A 24,525-nucleotide genomic window follows, 5' to 3' on the forward strand; every position below is an offset into this window, starting at 1 on the left:
GGTGGAGACTTCCAGGTTAAGAGTGGACAAAGCCCAGCAGGGATAATTGCTCTGACAGTCCCTTGAACACCCTTCTGTTTGTGTGTAAAATAAAGTGCCTTCTGCTGTGTGATACAGATGTTGAAGGCAAAGGGCAGCTCCTGGGACAGCAGAACTGAGCAGAATTGCTCAGGGAGACATAGCAGCCCGTGATGAGATACCTGGTGTTGTTGGTTAGCAGCAACAGTGACTTGTGTCTTCCTGAGTACATCTGCTTTAAGCAGGAGAGTTGTAAGAAGCAGGTCTATATGTGATCTGAAAGGGGAGACTTTGAGATTTGAAGAGGATGGGTTCATAAAGGTGTTTATGGACTTGGATGGGAAGGAAACTCCAAACTTGCCAAAAATTCTGCAGAAACAGTGTCCCAGCAAGGATAAAGCTGCAGGGAGGGATTTGTGGTCTAACAGGCCTTGGGCAGAGGGTCTGCAAGGAATAGAAGAAAGGTGTGCTGCAGAAAAACACAGGGCTTGGAGAGAGGCTCAGGGACAGAAACTGCTGCGATGAAGCTGAGTGAAGTTGAAATAGTGTTAGGCAAAAAGTTTTTAAGCTATATAAATGAAATGGGAACAGGAGCCTTTACAAACCCTGTATATAACACATATATATGTATATAATATATAATGTATAACATATAGAGTATCTAATATAATAATAATACACAACCTGTGTGCTCAGGGTGAAGTGCAGAAGCAATCTAGGCTGGCTGCTGCCATGCAATGCACTGCTTGGGCTAGCAAATGTCTCTGATAGATGCCTTGGGTTGGTAACACAGGGCTGGAGGATTCACTGTTGCTTGATGATCCAACAAAGTGGGGGCAGCAGACACCACTGCTGAAAGAAGAGGCTTTTTCCCCCTGAACTACTCCTTCCCTCCCTTTTGCTGGAGTGAGCCTTTCTGTTGCCATGTGGTGAATTGAAACAGGGAATTGGAAATCAGGCTGGCCATGCAGGAGAGTTATGTTCAGCCTCAGTGGCTCCCCGTCCCATTCACTGTATGGCCATATGACCTAGTACAAAGGTGGGAGCAAAGCTGGCCAAGGGAGGGGTTGCTTCTTCCAGGGGCAATGCAGGTAACTACCAGCCTTGAGTGTATGTGCACCTCTGCCTGGTTTATATTTGGCAAGGGCAGGACCTAGGAAGCTGCAGCTCTCAATTTGGCCCAGGTTGTGTGCAGGATATGGGAGGACACAGCTGAATGAAAGAAGAGAGGAGGGACTGTGAGATGGGTCTACTGAAGCTGGATACATAGCTTCAGGCAAGTTACCTTTATTTTTTTATTTTTATTTTTTATTTTTTTTTCCATGGGAATTTCTTCTTCTAGAAATAGGAAATACAGTTGCTCTAATCTGCAGGGCTGTGTTAAGTTATGACCCAGCAGAAGAGAGAATTTGCTACAGTGGGTTAAATGGGAGTTATTCGAAGACTTGTGTGATAGATGACGAAAGAACTGAAAGGAAGACAGCAGTGGGGAGTGTTGAAAGGTATTAGGCTGGAGTGAAGCTATTACTGGAGTTTTTATGGGTTGGTCCTTGGGCTGGTTTTATGCCCTGTTTTTATTAGGGACATTAAACATCTCGTCATAAAAAAGTAGTTGTGTGTTATTGAAATTTGCAGATGTTGCAAAGTTGGGCTGTATTTTCAGCCCAGAAATCTGGCTCATGGAAGGGACTCTGTGACCTGAAGCACACAAAATGTGAGCTCACACACTTGGGGCTCAGGGAGAGCTGTCAGTGCTTCTGGTAACAACTGGTCTAAATGCAAAGTGGGGTTTTGGTCACTTGTGTTAAGGAAGATGAATTGAAACTGGAACAGGTGCAAAAGGGGGATGAAAATGCTATTAAGTGGTAGAGTCTAAAGATCTTGGATTATTTAGCCTGCAGAATGAAAACTGAGAGGATACACTCTTGGTCTGTAAATATGTTGAGGTTTCATGCCAAAGAGAGAAAAAAAGTCCTTGAAATAAAGGACAAGGATGAATTGGTTTGAATGGGTCATAATAAAAGCCTAGGCTGGATAATGAGGGAGTTTCAGTTCAGGAGGAAGTGAGAGTTTGAGCTAGCAAAGAACGTTTGCAGGGAGGTGGGAGGGGAAGCCTCAGCTGCTTTCTCCATACACTGTATGGTAGGAAACAGGCTTGTTTCTATGGATGCTTTCCTCATTGGAGTTGTAGGTCTGAGGAAAGCCGTGAAAATTGAGTTACTTAGGAAAATTTGTCTACAACCTCCTCTCCTTCACCTTTGCAGATAGCATCCCTGAATTTGGATGGGCAGGCTTGCTGAAAGCTGGGTACTGTTAAATGGTGACCCTTAGAGGTACCAGCATTAGGGATGAAAGCAGAAACTGCAACCCAGCCAGTAAAACGATAGCAAGGTGTGAAGGACCCCATGGGAAGAAAGGTCTTTTGAAATGTGAGTACTGGTGTAGGAAAACCCAACAGGTGAATCCATACACCTAATGCAGGGAATCTGGGAAAGCTGTGTGTGAAATTGCAGCTACTGTGGTTTTATTAGAGTAAGACTGGAGTCTGTTTTTTAAATCAGACTTTTACAGATTCTAACACCTGTCACCAGAGAGGGACACCTGCTAATAGTGCCCTGTGGGATAGGTGCTAGACTTTTCCTCTGGTCTTTGATTTTCCTCAGAGGACTTCATAGCAGGTGCTTGCCAGGTCTGAGGTTAGTTTTGTGAGAGAGAAAACCCTCAGTGATCTCCTTACCTTGGTCTCCATGCTGGACTCGGATTATTGCTACATGCCTGGGGCAGGAGAGTGTTAGAATATCTCCGGCGTATTTATATATAAATAAACAGAATTTGTCGGACACTATTTGTATATATAGCTAAGCTTTGATAAAGCAAGATCTTACTTGAACCTTAATTTAATGATTTGCTTTCCCCTAATTAAAGTTGTATAGAATTTTGTATTCTTAAGAAATGGGAGATTAGAGGTGCTGCTTGAGGAGACAGCCAAGGTGATCCACCACCAGGCTGCAGAAAGATGCTTCCAGGAAGGGCAGCCCTGGTTCCCAGCCTCTGCTGCACACTTCTGTGTTCCGCATTGCTCAATACCAGTGCTAGCCAGACTTGTCAGGAGAATAATTCAGGGACCTACAGCCACAGATGAAGGCTTGCCTTTTTTCGCAGGGTTGTTTCTCTGCTGTTTTAGCTCCCTGAACTGGCTTGTTGCCTGTTTGGGCAGGTCGCTCGGGGGGAATTGGCTGTAGTGCTGGGTTGAAGAGGGTTTGGATGCCATGCTGTCAGCACTGGGCAGTCTTAGAGTGGAAGAACAACACCATAAACCTGAACACCATAAATCTGAATCCTACCCAGCCTGCAAGCACTGGGCTTGTTCAGCTTGAATTTCTTCAGATTTGCTTCTCTGCAGTTGTATAGCTCCACAGTTACTGTCGCCCTGAACGTTTTTGGAGCCAGCCTTGTTAGCGATACGGGAGTGTGAAAAGGTTCTGTGCATTGAGTTGATCTGAGAATAGCATGTTGAAGTGACACACTAAAAGAGCATCATCAGCAGTGACATACTGAGATGTGCTTGGGGATTATTCGCTGCATCAGATAAAGATCTGATGTGCTCTGTTTCTGACTCAGGAGCCAGTGGGATGTGAACATGGCACTCTTTTCCACTTCACCATTCATCATTTTCAAAGGCAGAGTAGAAAATGTTTGCCCTGCGGGGACTTCATTAGGGATTTTGTCTAGGTTGGGATTGGCTTTGCAGTTTGAATGTGCTTGGGCTGATCTGCCGATGTGCAGCAATGAAGTTCATTTGTGTCGCGTTCAGAAAGGCTAAGAAATAAAGCTCGTTACAGCGCAAATCCATTTTTTTCCCTTTTATAAAGTACTTTGGCTTCTTTTTCATTCCTTTTGTAATGGCAGACTTCTGCTGTTACTTTTGATCTGAAGATGAGGTTTTAAATCTGTGCTCCATGACCGCTGCTGAGGAAAAACTTGGCTTCTGTTGTGGATGCCACATGCTTCTGAGGTCTGGCCCAGGCTGGGCATCTTTCATCTGCTCAACTTTACACTTCAACACAATTACGAAGGCACTGTAATTGTGACTCAGGAGAAATTTTGACTTGATTCTATTACAGTTGAAATGACACTGACTTTAATGGGAGCAGGATTGGACTGGTTCCTGTAAAACCACCTATTAATTTTATGGTTATGTCAGCAGACCCCAATCAAGATAAGAGCCCTACTGTATTCATCATTTTAAAAACCTAGATCTAGACAGGGTTCCTACCAGTAACTCTGCAATCTAAAGATAGACTTTTAACATATAAACATTTATAGCCCTTGAATACCTAGGCAGATTTTTGGCCTGCTGATGCCTTCATTAGGACAGCATCTAATGTATAATCTGGACTCAAAACAGGCAGCTTAGTTGGGGAAATTTGAGGAAAGCCCTTTGGGTTGCTTTAGAATATACAGACATGGGAAAACAGTATTTTGAGCTTTAAACAAAATCATATATATATATTTTTTATTTATTTATTTTTTTCCCATCACACTTTACAAACTAAATTCTTTGGAAGCTCCATGTACTGGAACCCTGTAGACCAACTGTGTGGTCTTTGACCTCTTTATTCACCAATTCTCCTGAAGTTGGTACTATACATCTATTTTGTTTTCGGGCAGATTGACAACTTCTTTCATCAAAGCTGAAATTAACTGCATGGCTTAAGTCTGACCTATTAAAAGAGAGGTTTCACTGATGTGTGTGTGTGGGGGGAACAGGGCAGGTGGCCGAAGAGCCACTTGACTTGCCTAAGCATTTGCTGAAGTCCAGGTCAGCTGTGTCACTGGAAACCTAAATCAGGGCATAACAGCACCAAAGATATGTGGAAATATCTGGGAATGTTTTTTTTTTTTTGTCCTACTCAGAAAGTGAAACACTAAAAATTGTGTATCTGGACCCTTGACTTTATGGTGGGATTGCCTCTGAGAAAGGGAATGGGAGAAGTGTCCAAAGAGGCATCTTTGGAGAGGGAGCTTATGAGAACTGCTGTCTAAAGGGTGCAAGTATGACATGCTTTCTTCAGCAGCTGCTCTTTGAAATGCTGGCCTTCCCCTGTGTCCAAAAAAGGTGGGATATTAAAAGGCCTCATTTTAAAACAACTTCAACTGAATATGCAATTAAATCCACTGGGTGAAGTCTCAGAGTAGCAGCCCTCTGCAGTGCTGCCCACTGAAGCACTGCAGCTTTTAAAGCCTAATTGGCAAATTTATTGTTTTCCAAGACCCCAGTGATGCATGGCACTTCAGAGAGGAGGACTAGATCTTTCCAAAATGTAGTAGCCTGGGATGCTTTATTGGTTTGATGACATTTAAAGTGTATCCAGATCAACCCCCCTTCCAGAATGACACTGTGGTTAGTGATGTCTGTGTCCTCTGAACTAGCACCTAGCTGAGAGCTTTATATAAAAGCAGTAACAAAATCTGGAGACAGGCTTTTGTTCATCAGCCCTTGACCAAATTGTCTTTCTGAAAGAATAAAACATGAAGTACTTTAATGGGATGAATTTTTATCACGGCATATGCATTATAATTATTTGGTCCCCCAGGCAAAGTGTTTTTTGAAGGGCCTTGAGTGTTCTGCTTTTATGATGATACCTTTGAGCTGATGGATCAGGTGCTTCTCTAACAATGGGTAAATCAGGTTTTGGGGGGTTCTCCCTGAGTGTAAAGGCTCAGGCAGATCAAGCACTTCTATCACCCATGTTGTAATGTCTTGCAGGATGTGAGTTCAGCTGCTCCTGCAGAAGTCATGCCCTTTCTGCTCAAGGAGGGCTTTCTCTCCTTAACCTGGTGTTTTGTGCTTCCATGACTGCAAAGCAAAATAAAATATACTGATGATACCCTTTGATGTTATGCTTCATCTTAGTTCTACAAAACATGATTTATTTAAAATCTCTACCCAGTGAAAAGCTTGACTAGTATTTCAGTTGCACAGGCTAAAGAGTGTGCATCTAGCTGCAGGAGAGCAGACCTGGGCTGACATACATGTTGTCTTATGATAGAAGAGAATTTGTGGAGCGAGGAGCTGGGCTGGGTCAGGTTACAGCTTTCAGTAAATCTGAGCGTGCCTGAAATGGCTCTTTTAGTGTCTTAAAATATTTGCTGTCTTTTTATCATTGCAAGCCTGATCCAAGTTCCATTTAAGCTGATGGGAACTTTTCTGCTGTCGTCTTTAAAAATTGGCTCAGGCCCTGTATCAGATTGCATACCACCTTGCTTTCTGATTCTTGGAAGGGTTCAGCCAAGCGTGATGAATTAGATGCTTAGATAACATTGATGACTGCAGTTCTTGATTGTGCCAGGGGAACCAAAAATAAAATAGAGGTCAGAAGTGTGAATAGTAAATGGCACGGTATGGGTCCGGTCCTGCTGGCGGGGAGGGAGGGGAACACACCTGCTTGTTTGCTGGGTTGTGAGAAGTTGACTTCTTCCTGACGTGCTGTTGCAGCACAGAGAGAGAAACTCTCCAGCTCTCAGAGGAGAGGCACTGTGACAGCGTGTAGGACTCAAGCCATTCCCTGGCATTTTGTCCTGACCTCCTGCAGAAGGGGGAGCAGACCCCAGGTGTTGAGGTGGCAACAAGGCTTCCTCCAGTTCGCTTGGCTGGGCAGATTTAAAGCAAATCTTTGCAGACAGGAGTGTGGCTGCTGGTAGGCAGCCTGTGCAGGCAGATGCAAGCTCTGGCACCGTGGGGCTGCTCTTCCTCTAATGGCTCCGTGTCCGGGGAGGGCATGCATGAAGCCTGACAGCTGCAGCAGACTTCAAACCTCCAAGGAGTGGCTACCCTGAAAACCAAGGGCTGCGGATTTGGCAGTGGTGAAAATGGATGGAGGCCTAATTGGCATCTCTGGCTTCTGCAGCTCATGGCAAAAGAGCTCCCTGGTGTGCTGGGATAACGTAGTGCTGGATCCCTGTCTGCTCCATCCAGGGGAGGTCCGGGATGGTGCAGAGGGCATGGGAGCAGGAGAAAAGGGGCAATGGGGCAAAAGGGAGAAGTGATGAAGTCCCTGCTGCACTGACATCTCCTGAGATTTCATTATTGATGCTGAAGTCTGCTTTGTTCAGGAAGCTCTTCTTTTTTGTTGCCTTCATCAGGATATGGAGGCACCACATGTTCTGCGTCTGTGTAGCTGCTTGTTGTAATACAACTTCCAAGGGGACCAGGTTCTGTCAGGTTTTACAAACTTTCTATATGAAAGACATTCATCTTTAAGCACTCTTACAACTGCTTTATGGTAGCAGTATAAAACTTTTTTTTTTTTTTTTTTTTTTTTTTTTTTTTTTTTTAGTGGGGGTGTATGTATAATAAAAACCTTATACAAATGAATTAAAAATTTGGGAGGAGAAGCTGAGGAACACTCCATCTATGCCAAAGTACAAGGTGACCTCAGGAAGGGAAAATGCAATTGCCCAACTGTGGTTTTGCCATGACCGCCTTGCCTAACTTCTCTTGTCTTGTAAAAAGTGCTGTGGAATACAAAATGCATGAGAATGGCAGCATGGATGCCTGGCTGTTTGCTAGGTCTCTCTTCTGGCCCCACAGGGTTTCCAGTCATGTCTTTGAGGGATCATGGAGAAGCACTGATGCAAACACCCAAAAAAGCCAACTAGTCCTTTTTGCAGACTTTTTTTTTTTTTTTTTTTTTCATGTTCTGTCAAAATATTAAATGAACAGCATTCTGAAAAAGACTGCTAAAAGAAACCATTCAGAGAAAGCTCTGTGACAGTCTCTAGGTCAGGTGTTCACTATGCAGTGCTTGCCTTGCGCTGCTCTCTGCTAAATTTGAAGGAAAAGCAGCACTGCCTGAGCACTGGGATTTGGCTTCTGATTGTGGTAGGAAATAGTCCTTGCAGCCAGAGACTTCTAAGCTTAGCACAGGAGATCAGACAAAGCATTGGCCAAATGCTAAACTGCACCTTTATTTATGACCACTCTGGATGAATGTTAATTATTAGCTGAAGATAGCGTGTTCTAGAGGTTGTTTGCATTATGGCGTGGGAAGGGCCAACCATATGTAAAATGCATGTGTTTGTAGGCAGAGGAGCAAAGAAAACCACTTCAGAGGCAACAGGGGATTTTTTGCTTGCTTCTTCTCACCACATATGCAGTTTTTATTAATGTCATATAGCCATAATAAGGGATTTGCATGAACTTATTTAGGAGGCAATATGTTTAAACGTGATTTTATTAAGACAGGGTGGTTTAACACAGTGATAACATGCAGCAGATATGTCGGAAGTGCTGACTGCATCAGATACACTTCTCTTTAATAGTTGTTTGGAATTCTGGACTAGGCATTTTCTTGTGAGGTGTCTATATTGAATCAGTGTAGTCATTTACATAAAGTAAAACTATATGTGGTATAGAGTACTTGGCTAAACATGAAACCTCTTTGCTGTGGTAAAAGGCATGATGGTCAGAAGAGGTTTCCTTTTGTCAAGTTACAAAATACATGTAGTTTTAGCTCTGCTAGGTTATTTTTTAAAGAAAATAAGATTGATGAATTTTATACAGGGCCCTGTTCAGTGCTTTCATTTTATGAAGCAGCACTAATGTCTTACCACCCTTTAAAGTCATGAAACCATCCTTTGGGCAGTGTTTTTCCCATTTTCACTTATTTCCAGTTAGCTGCTTCACAGGGATATCTATTTTAAAGACATTGGCAAAGCCTTCATTGTGATAGCTGTAACTCTCTATTAATTTGCTATCTTGCTCTTTAAGGGTCTACTTGCAACTAGATAATATAATTATTTTGCTCCATAGTTAGCTGCTGGAGAATAAAGGAAAGGAAAGGGTTTCTGGGCTTACCTGCCCTGATCAAATGTTATCAGACTTCTGAATTAAATCCACCTTGGTTTCTTTGTCCTTCTGATTTGTGCATCTTTGAACAGTTCAATTATTCAAACATTTTGAGTTAAATAAAAGCTTAAAAACACAGGTGAAGTGTGTAAATGTAGTAAAATAGGGATCGATCTCTTTATAGTGGAATACTCTTTAAAGAGTCCTCACTGAAAACATGTGCTATGTGGTGCAACATCTGATTTATATAATTTTCAGGTCACCTCCTTATTTGGTCCCTGGATTGAACAATTTGCTCAGGGCAGGCAGCCTCCCCTTCCACAGGAATGCAGGTTGCTTTCCACTACTGTTCCACTTGGGTATGTTTGGTATTTGTGTCAGCCTTCAACACAAACGTCTGGTGGCATCAAGCGTGGTGCAACAAAATATTGGCACTGGAAAAATGATAGAGAATCAGTTGATTCTAGAAGTATGGAAAACTGTTAAATTCAAGGTCTAAATCTTGCTTTTTGACAGTGTGTGTAGGGACTTTGTAAAATGCTTGCAGCAGGTTTCCCCTCCTGAGCTGGTGAGGCAGGAAGGTGTGTGTTGGTGGGATGGACAAGCCTCACCCCAGTATTATCCTCATTTTTGGCCTGAATAAAACGCACGTGTCTTCAACGCATGAGTGTAAATGGGTGTTAAGTCATGTTGTGTTAGTACAGGTGAGTGTGCTAGTGCCTTTCAGATCCTGCCTGTCTTGCTACTAGTTAAACCATCATCGTTTGGTTTCCAGGGCTTGGGAATGAAGGTTATGCTGGGATTTTATTCCCCAGATTATTTCTGGGGCCTGATCCAAAGTCACTGGCATAGATTTGTTCAGTGGTCTTTTGTTACAACCAGCATTTCTAGGTGTACCAAAAGGGAACAGTTTAATGAATTTCCAAAGAAATTATTTCACATCTCTGAAAGTGTGGTTGTTAGTGTACCTACAAATCTGAGCCTGCATCCTGATCGTTCTCTGAGGTTCATATTGAAGTATTTCCCTACTGTCTGTACCTGAATTTCTTAGAAATTTAATAAAGGCCCAAAGAGATGTAGCTGTAAGAGGATGACAAGTAAAAACAGGATGAAATTGTAAAATAAAGATGCAGCTTGTGAGCTTGAAATCCATTGAACTCAGCCAGCATGCGGCACAGTGCAAGCCCTTATTCAAGGTCTGCCAGCTAGGTGCACCACAGCACTGTCATAATTGATCAAACCTGCCAGATAAAGAGAGGCTATTTTAAAATTTCTCCTTCAGGGCACGGGGAAGTACTGTGCGTGCAAAGATAGAAATTTATGATGATGCTAAAAAAAATGCAGATGAAGTGAATAATTAATGAATTCAAGACAGGACTGAAATATCCTCCTAAAATGTTGCTATTTTTAGTAGGGAGTGCTTCTGCAGTGCTTGTCATGTGATCCTATTGCCTTCTGAGAGCAGGAAAACAATTTGAATTAGTTTCTCTTTCCCCGGTGGACCTATAGACCCAGCATATAACATCTCTTAGCATCTGCTTTTGCATTAAAGCAAACAAAGTGATTTTAAACATCATGGAAAATAAAATATTAATGGGAGCTGTACTTAAAGATGATCTTTATAGCAGCTGAATATTTTTTTTAATACTTTGAGGCTGTGCAAGGAGCTACTGCAATGTGCCTAACTTTCAGCTGCTGCAGATGTCTGGTGGTATTCATTACTGCTGCTGTTTCTAGCTGTCAAAGCATACAGAGGCAATTATCAATAGCTGATTGCAGGATTTGGCCCACAGATGAGGAATTAATGTAAACAGATATGTTTTTCTTTTCCTTCTATAAACAGCATGGGGTGTTACTGGCTTTGAGCTACTTTACAGTATCACAGAGGGGCTGAGATGGGAAGGCACCTCTGGAGGCCATCTGTTCCAACCCTTGCTCAAGCAGGGACACCTACAGCAGCTTCTCCAGAACCATGGCTGAAAATCTCCAAGGACGGAGACTCCACAACCTCCCTACCTCACGCAGTAAAAGTGTCATAGTCAGAATGTGACATAAATGATTGTATGCAGCAGCTCTGCGGACCTGCTCACATTTTGGTGCACTCTGCTCGGCTGAGCCTGCAGGGAGGGACATCTGCTGGTGGAACAGCTGGAGATGCTGGGAGGAATGGGGCTGCCATCTTCTCTTCGGCCACAGCCACCTGTATCCATGCAGAGCCGCTGCCGTAGTGAATATGCAAGTGTTCAACGTCCCCACACCCAGCCCTGGAGGAGATTTCTCCTTCCTGAGGAGTGACGAGATTCCCAACACCCATCAGATAGAATCAGGAACTGCTTGCTTGCTGCCTTTCTAGCCTATCAGAGTTGTCACAGCTTAAGTTTAAGAAAAGAAAACAAACAAACCTCAATCCCAAATATTTAGGCACTGAGAAGGGCCCTGACTTTGCAACCCAGTCCTTGACTAGTAGGGGGAGCTCCAGCTGTTTGCTCTCCCCATCTGGGACAGTTCCTGGGTGACTCCTATGAGGTCTATAGGGGCCTAAACAGGACCCCAGCCCCAGTGGGGTGCAGACCCCTCCCAGGGATCATCATGCTTGCCATGCAGCCAGCAAGGTGGTTTGTCACCCCAAGGATGTGGCACTGTGGTACCAGGGGCTCTCATGGTCAGTGGGTGTTCCTCCCACTGGACCTGCTTCACGCCAGTGGAGCAAACCCACTGGGCATGCGGTGCAAGCTGAGGTGTCTTGGCACTGTTAAGGAGAAAGCATTTCTGATCATGTCTTGAAACAGCAGAAAATCTCTGTGCCAAAGCAGGTTGCTTTGGGAAAAAGTTGAGAGCTATGAGTCCTGAGCTGCAGAGGTGATCCCCAAAATACTTTCAGCTCCAGGTTGAGTTGCAAGATTAGGCGATGGTAAGTTTTGTGAAGCTCCTGGGGTAAACCATGGATGGTGGTTTCCTCAGAGGAACTGGAGTTTGAGCTGTGGCTCCTTGGTTGTGCTCAGGTTGTGGGTGTAGGTGCCATAAAAGCTTTGTTGCACCTGGGCCTTGATCTCTGTTTTCCTTTCTCTGTGTATCTACCTAGAAGGACTGTTTTAATTTCTGTTAAGACACATGCACAAAATTCTGTGTGGTGTGGAGTTTTGTATTAATAAGGAGATGATCCTCGACTGGGAGCTGGATTTAGTAGATATGAGTGCTATTTGAGTGACAATGCTAGTTACATAAAAATATTAAATTATCAGCATATATATTATATATATATATTATGCAACCTGATAAGACTATTTGCAGGCTTATTCTTCCCATCTTTCCATCAGCTTTCCCATGCTAGAGGCTAACACTTTTTTTCCCCAGTCTTCCTGCTCGGTGTGAGCATTGCCCAATTCATTCAAAATGAATCAGGTTATCAGGTGACTGCTTTTTAAGCCAACCCTGTTCATTTAGACCAAAAGGCTGGATGTGCAGGCTCAGTGAGGGGGTGAACTGGAAAGAGTGGGAGTCTATGGCTCAGGAGCCAATGAAATGGTTGATGCCTTCAGTAGGTGTCTTCTGTAGGAGAGGACACACACAAGGACAACCCTCGTAAACCCTGGAGGGCTTTTCCTCACCTAACTTGATCATCTCAGCACCTGGGGCTTGTGCTCCTGTTTGAGGCTCCTGTGGGTTGTGGTTCTGCAGCAGAAATAATAAACCAAATCATGGGTATTAAAATCTATCCTTTGTAATGAATGAGATGCATTAAGTATTCCTTGTAATGAAAGGATATAGAGATTTTAAGACCCTAAAGATGTTACCACCCTGCAAAAAAGTGGTGGTTCCCTTTTGTAATGCCTGTTTGTTCAAGTACTTGCACTCATGATTCAAGAAATTGCTTTGAAAAGTCCAGTAATGTCTTGTGAGCTGCTTGGAAATGATCAGAAGTTAAAATACCTGCTTTCATGTTTGTTAGTGCTGTCTTGATTTTGACAACAAAGCTTTTGGAGAACCATTTTTGCTTCACGTATGGTTATCCACCCTTGTGAATGCTTTATGAAATACCCAGCAATATGGCTTTATTTATTTAAAATTGGGAATATTGCAAAGGTTCATTCTGTGAGTTGAGCATTGAGGTACTGTTTTTGAGCAGTGAAATTATCAATTCTTTTAAAAAAAGATTATTTTTGTGGCTAGCTCCTTACCACTTTTTCTTTTCTTTTCATAGGAAAAATTAACCCAGGAGTGTGTATTCAGAGAGCAGTTTGAAGAAAACTGGTATAACACATATTCATCAAATCTATATAAACACGTGGACACTGGAAGACGATACTACGTTGCGTTAAATAAAGATGGGACTCCAAGAGAAGGGACTAGGACTAAACGGCATCAAAAATTTACACATTTTTTACCTAGACCAGTGGACCCTGAGAAAGTACCTGAACTATATAAGGATATTTTAAGCCAAAGTTGACAAAGACAATTCCTTCACTTGAGCCCTTAAAAAGTAACCACTATAAAGGTTTCATGCGGTGGGTTCTTATTGATTAGCTGTGTCATCACATCAGCTCCACTGTTGCCAAACTTTGTCGCATGCATAATGTATGATGGAGGCTTGGATGGAACATGCTGATTTTGTTCTGCACTTAAAGGTTTGTCCTCCTGGAGGAGAGCCTATGCCCACTCGCTTGATTTAGTACGAGAGGGGGAGCGCGAGAGAGTGAGTGAGAGCGAGCGCGAGAGGACGCGAGAGCGTGAATGGGAGTGAGAGAGAGGGGAGCCGAGGGAGGAGGAGAACGGCCTGATGCATGCTGGGGAATGGACACGCTTTTAAATTTTTGATCAGTTGTACTTCGTCATATATCAGCATAGCTGCCATACTTTGATTCATCGGGATTTTTGGCTGGTGGCCTGCTCAAGTGTACGCTGCATTTACAAAAGGCATGGAGGGTGCAGTCTTACTTAGACAAGAGACTTTTCAGTTAATCGCTCGCTGGGTCTCACCCTGCTGAGTTTAAAGCAAAGACCTCTTAGTAAAAAAAAATAAAAAATAAAAAGTTAAATTTATTTATAGAAATTCCAAAGGCAACATTTTATTTATTTTATATATTTATTTATTATATAGAGTTTATTTTTAATGAAATATGTACAGGCCAGATAGGCATTTTGGAAGCTTTAGGCTCTGTAAGCATTAAAACGGCAAAGGCCACTATGAACCTGTGGTAAATTCATGCAAGTAAATATAAAGGTGCATGGATAAAAAGAAAAAAAAAAACAACAATAAAAAGGTAATAATAATAAATTCTAGTGACCCTCATGTACTAAAGGCGACAATCTCTTTTGTGCCCGTATTATTGTAAAAGTATGCACACCACTCATGACACTGAGTACTCACTCTTCTGACTGCTTGTTTCATAGCTTACCCCCAGAGGATTAAAAAGAAAACTGGGTCTTCAACTTTTTTTCTGTGTCTGTAATATTTCCTCTCTGATAAAGTGACTTATTACATCATTGTAAACTTCACGGCTGTGGAAAATATAGGGGTTGGAATATATTCTACTTGTTAAAACCTATTGCAGATTATACCAAAGCTAAATGATAAATATGCTTTTTTTTTTTTTTTTTTTTTTTGCTTTTTTTTTTTTCTTCCTAAAGCAAAATGCCAGAAACAACATAAGTAATATCAACAATTGTACTAATTTTAAGATTCCACAAATAGCACATAAAGGTTTCAGAGGGCAAGAACCAGGCTAACAGGATCACTCTTGTAAACATGTTTATTTGTGCACTTGACTATCTACTATGAAATTATACAAGTTCCATAGGGGTCATTGTAACATCTTTTATGGAAAATTGCTTTCAGTGTGACTGTCATAATACATGATATTAGCACCCTTCCTAAAGTAAAACTTGCAAAATGAAACTAATAAATCTCTATCAATAATGACTATGGGGGGAAAGTATTAGACTTGTTTTTATTTTTTCCCTTCTTCCTAAAGTATGTTCAAATATTCATGACCTGTAAGTGAAATGACAGTATGTAACATTTAAGGAATTGTAGCATTTTATGTTAAGCACACAAAAATGTCAATGAGCAATTACCATTTGGGAATTAACACATAGAAGTCATTTTTCCCCCAGTATCCTGAAGGAGAAAAAAAAAAAAAAGAGAGAAAAATCATGTAAACCCCATATAATAAATGCATTTTGTAGCTGTTGCATCCCTTACGGCTTGAACTTGTTGCCATTAAAAAGAGCATAGCTTTTGCCATGGAGCCTGCAGGGCTCACGATGCTGCCATCAGAGGCATCGAGGCTGGGTGGAAATGTACTTTGGCATAGCCGGAATTGTAGCCTATTCGTAATTATATAATCCTGATTTGTTTTTGCTCTAATGCACACCTGTCCGTGTGATATAAACAGATATTATTTGAAACGTGAATCTGTTCTGGAATAACCCATGGCTTGGTGTCCTGAATGAGTGGGACCTTCCTGTGCTTTACGGGAGAAGAGGCCACACCTCGACCAGGAGACACCTGCAATAAAACATGGCATTTTGTTATAACTGGTTTTGAATGATAAAGACGTGTAAATTCAGTTAGCAGATTTGTAAGATGCAGTCAGACACTGACTTGCCTAGGGACTGCTATTGCCAAGGAATCTGAGCCCAACCTGCAGCCCGGGGGTTGGTTTGTAACCCTTCATAACCTGCATGTAGATGTGCCGCAGGTTAACCAGGTGCTGAATCGCTGGACGATGAGGCACAAAGACTTGCTGGACCTAGAACAGGTGAGCAAGCTCCTGGGAAGTGCTGGGCTCAGTGTTAAACAGAACAATTGTACTGTGAGGAGGGGGGGAAGGAAAGCTGCAACTCTGTTTTTCCAGAAAATCTTGCATGTGCTGGGAAATGAATAGCAAAGGTTAAAAATACTAGGAGTCGAGGCCAGGATACTAGGCCATGGTTTGAGTCTTAATGTTAAATTGATTTGGATTTTTAGACATAGGCAAATCATTACTACTCGTTAACATGTTTTATTTATTTTTTTTTGTACTTTTCTAAAGAAAGGATTAAAACCAAGAAAAATGTTATGAGTTTATGGCAGTCCATATAAATAAACTGTAACCAATTTACTCTAATAACCCATAATGGTGTGTAAATAGTGACTTTCTGTAAATATAGAAACATGTAATTTAACATAGGCATTATTGTGAGACTGGATGGTCCAGGAGCTGGCAGTTCACCACTCACTGGAGCCTCACTGGGCCAAATCCAGCCTGGCTCAAGTAGCGAACAACAGATTTTGTTCGGTCACTTGTATAAAATGAGTTATTTATTATTTATTTGGTGGAGGATGGGCACAACCTACACACCCTGGGTGCTGCTTGGCTACTGTGCCAAGGGCTGGAGGGGTACAGATACCTTCCGGCTCCTTGAGTGGCCCTGAAGCAGGGCTGAAGACAGCTGAGCTGGCAAAGCCAGGCTTGCACTGCCGCTGCCCCTTGGCCGTGCACATACAGGAGCCTTCTTTTCCTTGTGCTGTTGATTTGGCATCTCTTCTGAGCACTATAATTCACTTGAAGAGAAATCGAAGGGGTGGAAAAGATCAATTGGTGTTATTTACCTGATACTCTGTAATGGAGTGTAAAATGCATACAGAATTCTGTAATTTCTATAAATACATCGCTATAGAATTTTAAAAATTGGTATTATTTGCTTGATGTGCCTTCAGAGCATTTTCTCACAACTGTGCATATGTGTAAGAATGGGATTGCAAAAAGACATCCTATTTGTATTCCTACAAAGGGTATGAGAAAATTCCAGGATAACCAAGACCATGAAAATGTTATTTCATTTTTTTGCTAAGTTGGAAGGAAGAGGGGAAAGATTTTTGTCAGGAATTGGATTATAGCATCTCACCTGAAATGGATGTGTCAACTACTGTGCAAGCAGCATGGGCAAAAAGGTGTTGGAGATCCAGAGCAAGGTTACTGTATCATCTGGTTTTGGGCTGCAAGCATGCTGTGGCAGGCAACGCTCCCCAGCTGAGTGGGGTGGGCGAAACCTCAGCAGTGCAGAGAGCAGGAAGAGAAAAAACAGAGGCAAATTGTCTCAAACTGTCACCAATCTGTGCAGAACTGAAGCTGCCTGCCAACTAGAAGGAAAAAAAAAGCCTTTCCTGAATGACTGGGTGTAATGTGTGGAGGCTGGAGATGGGACTCTGGGCTTTGAAAAAGTCGAGCGCTGCTACTGTCCTCATGGAAAAAAGATAACAGTGTGTTTAATAAACACATAAAGAGAAGGGAACTGAAGAGACTACTTCCAAGGCAGTCTTAAGTTTCTCTGGAAATGAAATGGCAGGAGGTAAGAGAAGATGCACCTGGACCTTCTGTGTCTTCACTGTATGTCTTTCAGAGTCACTTGCACCACCTTCTTAGTTTATGCTCTGCTCTGTTTACTCTTGTATCAAGCAAAGAAGGAAATACAAGCTCTGGCTCTGCTACCCATTGCTATAGGAGCAGAAATAAATGGTATGTCACCAATACTGGGTACCTCTGTGCAAATTCATATCCTGGCTCCTGGCTTCTTGTGAGGTCTTGTGAGGTCCCTTAGACATTTTCATTGCTTTGCAGATGTGGAGATTTGGCAACCTACAACCACAGCTTGTTTTGCAGAAGACGGAAGTTGTGGATTTTCTGAAATTTTGATGAAATCTTGGAAACTTGGCTCCTGCTCATGTAGCTGTGTAGATGTAGGCAGCTGAATTTGGAGCAGGGAACCTGGGTGAAGAAGTACCAAACAACATTGTCCTCAATACATTTTCCACACAGCAAATAATTTATGGATCGGCAAATAGAAACCAGAAGACTTCTGTTTTCCTTTTATCTCTGTTCTTAAACAGCTAGAGCCCTCCATGGGTTGCTCACAGCTCGGTTCTATTCTGCTTTGATGTGAGTTTTCACCTTCAATACGGTTTTGTCACCTGGCTCTGGACTCAGTACTAGGGGTATAACCTGACCTCATTGCTATCAGGAAGCTGGACAGGCCTGCTCAGGAGCTTGCAGCTGAACAGTTTGTTGTTCTGAAGTGAGAAGATAATGGCTAATTAGTGTCTGAAGTTTACAATTTATAAAATTTATCTATCAAGGACCAAAAAAGACAATTAGTGAATAAAAACAGATAAATGCTAGGTGTCTTGATGGTTCCGTGTGTTTGACATGGAGACTGAAAACAGAAAATGTTTTTTAAATGATCAGGAAATTTAAAATTATAATAATGATCAAGTTCCAACTGCAGTGGAGTGTATAAAACAGTCCTGTTACCTTTTCTTCCCAATGATTATACACTTTTAATAGGTTGTGTACTTTTTGCCCTACCTGAAGGTATCAGAAAAGACACTTCAATTTTGTTTTCCATTTTTCTATGTATGATTTTTCAGTTATTCTGGTCTGAACCCTGAGGCATGAAAGTCAGGCTGTGCTTCTTGGTTAGGACAGAGGATCAAGCGCATTACAAAGCTGTTGCTGTGGTGCTCAGACCAGGTGGTGTAGTCCAAAGATGACCTTGTCCTGTTGTAGCTGTTAACAGAGGACTACAGCATTATTTTTTCCTTAATGCATTGTGTGTTCTTGTTATCACAGGAGAGATCTTTTCAAATTATCCTCTGGTCATGTAGGCTTTATTAAATCAGTATCTGTCTCTTAAGCACAGTATCACAAATGTCCTATCATGGACAACAGTGAGTGTATAAATTCAAATTTAGCTGCATATTGCTTAGTGATGCAGAGGGGTTACATCGCAGAGCAAAAAAAAAAATAAATCTCTTTTTCTTTAGGTCAGGGAAATTTATTTTTATGTGCAATACTCACAAGTAGCAACTGTGACACGGTCAGAAGAATTCTGGAATTAGACTGAACTGTCAACATGTTTCTCACATTTCTGTTTTCTTGAGAAATCACAGACCATCAAATTATGGTGATATGCAAAATATGTCCTGTAGATTTTTTTCCATGGCCAGAGGGCCTGGATGTATATCTTAACATTGCATGCAGTAAGTCTAGGTAAAAAGAGCATTTCTGCAGTGTTGTAATTCATTCATGTTATTGAGATCCTCCTACATGAAGTGTAGCTTTAATTAAAACTATTATTATTCCAAACATTTTAGAGAGGGTAGGTATAAACATCGAAACAGTGTCTCAAAATATTCTCTATCAGATGTGCTCTTGAAAAATATTTCTTTATTTTATGCTTTTTACATAATATAATTTCTATTGCTTTTTAGAAACTGTGCTTGGTATAAATGTCCTACATGCATTGACTTAGTTACAGCCAAATTCTGTACCACTGCCTTCTTCAGATAAGCTAATTCTCCCTTTCTGATCCTCCTATGTTTTGGCAGGCAAAGCAGTAATATTATGTAACTCTTCTCAGCTGGGACCTTCTTTCTTTCTTTCTTTCTTTCTTTCTTTCTTTCTTTCTTTCTTTCTTTCTTTCTTTCTTTCTTTCTTTCTTTCTTTCTTTCTTTCTTCCTTTCTTCCTTTCTTCCTTTCTTCCTTTCTTCCTTTCTTCCTTTCTTCCTTTCTTCCTTTCTTCCTTTCTTCCTTTCTTCCTTTCTTCCTTTCTTCCTTTCTTCCTTTCTTCCTTTCTTCCTTTCTTCCTTTCTTCCTTTCTTTCTTCCTTTCTTCCTTTCTTTCTTCCTTTCTTTCTTCCTTTCTTTCCTTCTTCCTTTCTTTCTTCCTTTCTTTCTTCCTTTCTTTCCTTCTTTCCTTCTTTCTTTCCTTCTTTCTTTCCTTCTTTCTTTCCTTCTTTCTTTCCTTCTTTCCTTCTTTCTTTCCTTCTTTCTTTCTTTCCTTCTTTCTTTCTTTCTTTCTTTCTTTCTTTCTTTCTTTCTTTCTTTCTTTCTTTCTTTCTTTCTTTCTTTCCTTCTTTCTTTCCTTCTTTCTTTCCTTCTTTCTTTCCTTCTTTCTTTCCTTCTTTCCTTCTTTCTTTCCTTCTTTCCTTCTTTCTTTTCTTCTTTCTTTCCTTCCTTCTTTCTTTCTTTCTTTCTTTCTTTCTTTCTTTCTTTCTTTCTTTCTTTCTTTCTTTCTTTCTTTCTTTCTTTCTTTCTTTCTTTCTTTCCTTCTTTCCTTCTTTCCTTCTTTCTTTCTTTCTTTCCTTCTTTCCTTCTTTCTTTCTTTCTTTCTTTCTTTCTTTCTTTCTTTCTTTCTTTCTTTCTTTCTTTCTTTCTTTCTTTCTTTCTTTCTTTCTTTCTTTCTTTCTTTCTTTCTTTCTTTCTTTTCTTCCTTACACAATCAGTCTTCCTTACCTGGGGACTGAAGTTAATTGTATAGACCTTCACAAAGAACCTGTGTGCCAAGACTGTGTGCCCAGTCTCATTTTTATTTCAGGGAAGCAGAAGACTTGCTGGTAATTATCCTCAGTGCTTTTTCATCCTTGAGACATTGTTTAATTTGACTACAGATGAAGTCAGTGCTCATATCGTCCTCTTTGTGATGGTTTGGGTCTTCCTTCTTGCTTCCCAACAGGCTCATTAGAAGGTTGTCCTACACATAATGTCAGGTTATTCAGATGTGGTGGACCCATTTTCTGTTCTCCTTACACAAAGATTTTTCTTTGTTCTGCATAAGCACTTTTTTATTGTCTATTAAGATCAGTTATTATCTAAAAATCCAGTGTAGATATCACCATATTAACTTGAAGTCTTCATCAGCTGCTTTGTATTACTTCATGTTTGCAACTCACATAATCATAATAATTTGACACATGTTAAAGATGTAAAGTTTGGTTGTCAATCACATTTGTTGTAAGACATGAACAGTTTTCTGAAGAACAAAAGTCACGTGCATGTCCCCACTTCCAGTAAGGATATTTTCCTCACAGGTGCTAGCCCACCCCACCATCCTTCAGAGGAAACTGTTTCTTTGGCCTTCTCAGTGTGCATGGAAATCACTACCATAGAACCTGCTGTGTCACCTGCCCTCATGTATTAACTCTTCCGTTTTACCCTCTTCCAACCAACATTTCCAGCTACTTCTTCCAATCTTAGTCTTAATATAATTTTGTGTTATGTGGGTGTTGAAGCAGATACTGTCTATGAAACCTATATTTTGTAATTGTGGTCGGATCCAATGTAATCTTATTTCTAATCAAGCCAGTCTTTATCCAGTAAAATAAACAAAAAAGGAAGGAAAGAAAGGAGGAAGAAAGAAGTGGAGTAAAAGAAGACTACATGATATTACCCTTTATTGCAAGTGGGTTTGAAGGAGTGCTAATGTGAACTTGCCTTTGTTAAGTTTCTGTATTCTTAACTGTTTTTCTAGAGGGGTTCCATAACACCCCATTATTTTGCAAGTGACATTCTTTGCTGTCCTATCAAAAGCTTTTTCCAGTGTCTATAAATTTCTGGTACAATGCTGAATGCACTGTTAAGAGAGTATTCTCAAATAATACCATGGCCACAGACAATTTCTGTCTCTTAAGATCAGCCTGCTCTTTTCCAAGCCAAATGTCTCCTGCTTGTTTCAACCTCTGTAACAGCGTTTGTGCCAGGCTTTTCTTGGTATAGAACATAAGATGCTATCTCTCGATTTCTTGTACTGTAAAGCAGTTTCTTTGGGAAGAGAACAAATTTCTCTTTCTGGAACTATGTGAAGGACTTAATACGTGGCCTCAGTAGAGTTTGCACCTCTTATCTTCACCACCTCACCCATGTTCCATGCACATAATTAATGTTTCCATTTTTATGGTCTCATTATCAGTCTGAAAACTGCACTGCTGGTGTATGCCAGAAGGCTCTTGTTTGCCTGGACTAAGGTAGCGTACTCCATCCTGGGACTCCTTTTCTCCTGGAATGTGTCATGGAAAACAGGCAAACAGACATGGAAAACAGACAGTTCTTTTCTCAGTCATCAGTAAATTTTTTTGCTACGCATACTTGATGGTTGTGGCATGTTAAAAAACTTGCCCTAGATGGACAGCAGGCTTGAGAGTACATTGCCAGTTCTGCCCTTTTATTAGTTAAATAATCATTTACGAATCAGTCAAGCTACTCCTGAGCTGAAGCTTTAAATTCAAAGCTGTGTTCCTTATAGTCATAGCTGCAGTTGTGATAATAATCAGGGAATGGCTCCACGGCCTATGAAGCAGTGTGCAGATGAACATTGCTTTCTCTCTTGATGGAAAATGTGATTTGTTCAGAGAAATGTAGTCCTGGAGACTGTGTTCAGGTGCTATGTGGCTATGCTGGGCCATCAATGCACAGCAGGAGCGCTTGCTGGCCACCTGCTGCAGATGCCCCTTAAACCTTCCCCTCAGCTGCCTGGCTGTGAGACTGAACTTCCACCGGAGCAAAGTGCTCTCCTGGGCTGAGACAATTGTCCCTCTCAAACAGGTGAGGCCTTGGCCCTGCAGAGAGCTGGAGAAATAGAGGTTCATCTCAGAAGGTATGCAAGGAAGGTTTCGGGTTTGCCTGGGGAATACCAGCGCAGTGTGGAAACAGGGAAAGAGAAATACTGTGGAATTTTTTCTTCTTAGCAGATTTAGATCATGGATTGCACGCCTTTAATGAGTGATCTCTGTCCTCTTGGGCTAGTTCAATGATTGAAACAACACTGAAAACACTCAGACCAAAGAGGAGAGTTGGCTGGCAAGCAGTCTGGCCCTGCTGAGACTGGGGCCCTCTCTCCATGTCCAGAGGGCTGTAATGGGTTTGCAGTTGGCAAAAGCAGGTGCTTTGCTTGCTGTGTCTAGGTGTGATGGTGAAAGGAAGGTGACTGCTGAGTGCAGAGAGTTCCTGGTGTCAGGAGAGGCCTGTGCTCCTTCCTTGTGGCATCCCCAGATTGTCACAGGCAGTTACTGAAGATGTGAACAGCCTGTTCTTAATTTATCTTCATGCAAGTGGGCTTATAGATCACAGATCACAGATCACGGATCACAGAATTTCTAGGTTGGAAGAGACCTCAAGATCATCGAGTCCAACCTCTGACCTAACGCTAACAGTCCCCACTAAACCATATCCCTAAGCTCTACATCTAAACGTCTTTTGAAGACTTCCAGGGATGGTGACTCCACCACTTCCCTGGGCAGCCTGTTCCAATGCCTCACAACCCTTTCAGTAAAGAAGTTATAGCTCAGCCCTGGCCTGGAGTATAATCAGTATAACTGATGCAAGTAATGAATAAGGCTTAATGGTGAGAGAGTAACCTTGAAGAAGTTTTCCTTCCTTCTGTAATGCTGTTCTTCACAGACATGAATCAATGTTTTTGTTAGAAGTGTTCCTCTTGCTGGGTTCATGCTTGTTGACATCTTGGTCCCCAGTGGCCAATCAGGACGTGTTACTGGAGCCTGCTATGGAAATAAATACATAGGCTGAATATAACCAGAAATAAAACTGTTAGTTCTAGATCATACTGAACCAAAAATCAAGTGTCAGTAGCAGGACATTTGGGCTACTTCAGGCTCATCCCTGTGGGCCACAGCAGGCAGCAGGAGGGCTGCACGCTGCCCTGTGAGGCACAGCCTGCCCTTGGCTGTGCCCTCCTGGTGGGCCGGGGGCCAGGACTGGGCACAGGGGATGCCATTGTCCCCTGCTCAGAAAAAAACACAAAACAGCTCACTGAACGTCCATGCACGCAAGCAGTGGCACTGGTGAACATGACCAAAGCCATTTTAATGCCAGCATCAATGTCCCCAGGCACTCTCAGCCAAAATTCCCTGGGTTTCAAAATTAATGCCAGTTTAAAAATGGGTGTTTCTCCTAGAGTTAAAAGTTGATTAAAGTAAAAAGGAAAATTTATGTCCCACACACTTATTTTTTTCAAGCTCTCTGAATCAGCTGAATTCATCTGAATCAGAAAAAAAAAAAAAAAAAAAAAAGCTGAGCAGCTTTCCTTGAGCTTTCTCTGCCTCCTTTCCTTCCCACGCTCAAACTTTAAATTTGTGTCTATGGGTAAATAGGGTAGGCAGGGCTTAATCATATCTCTAATTGTAGTGCCTAAATTAGTCTTTAAAGACTAACAGAAATCCACTGCAGCATGGGTTTTCTAGGAACAAACCAGGAGATGTGAGATTAGGGTAAAAAGCTGGCATTTTGACTTGCATCTGCTTCCCAAAAGAACACAATGATCCTCCTTATGATCTCTCCAAAGACTGACTGTCAGCAATAGCCATGTTTGATAACCTGAGGTGGTAAGTGGCTATTGAGCAGAAAGTAGAAGGCTTCTACCTGCACCTGTTCCATATCAGAGGTGTTTGTTATGATGCTGGGAAATACCAGAAGCACACAGCTTATTACTATTTCTATTTTACTGAAGATCCAGACAATGAATTCACTCTTCTTAAATCGATCCTCCTTCCCAAAGCAAACACAGAAACTACCTGTAGGCCTTTGCTGAAAGCTTGCACTTTCTGGTATTGTTTCCTCATCAGGAGCTACAGCTTACATTGATCTTGTAGCACTCTCTACCCTTTCACCTCCTACAGCAGTAGGCAATAATTCATTTCTTGAACATTATGTTGTTTGTGCTGTGACCATGAAGCTTCACTGATGTTCCTACCCTGGCTGGAAGCCATGCACACTCTGTGACACAGGTGGAGACGTTGGTCATCTAGACAGAACAGCTCCTGTTGAATGGCTCATCTTGCTGGAATCGGCTATGGCTCTTAGTGTAGCACCAGAGGTAAAGGGG

General features: G+C 41.7%; 1 protein-coding gene across 2 annotated transcripts in view; it reads left to right on the plus strand.

Moving 5' to 3' along the window:
• Positions 1-15,024, plus strand: part of FGF9 (fibroblast growth factor 9) — a gene marked incomplete at its 5' end in the record, with an annotated part of 57,508 nt that extends 42,484 nt beyond the window's left edge. For both annotated transcript variants that reach the window (XM_082776631.1, XM_082776632.1), the window contains one exon: positions 13,071-15,024. In XM_082776631.1, the coding sequence (XP_082632757.1) occupies positions 13,071-13,316 (246 nt within the window). In that variant the 3' untranslated portion in view covers positions 13,317-15,024. The remainder of the gene's footprint in view (positions 1-13,070) is intronic.
• Positions 15,025-24,525: the final 9,501 nt, after the last annotated feature.

This window comes from Aythya marila, assembly GCF_965140915.1.
Source record: "Aythya marila genome assembly, chromosome: 1".
NCBI lineage: Eukaryota > Metazoa > Chordata > Aves > Anseriformes > Anatidae > Aythya > Aythya marila.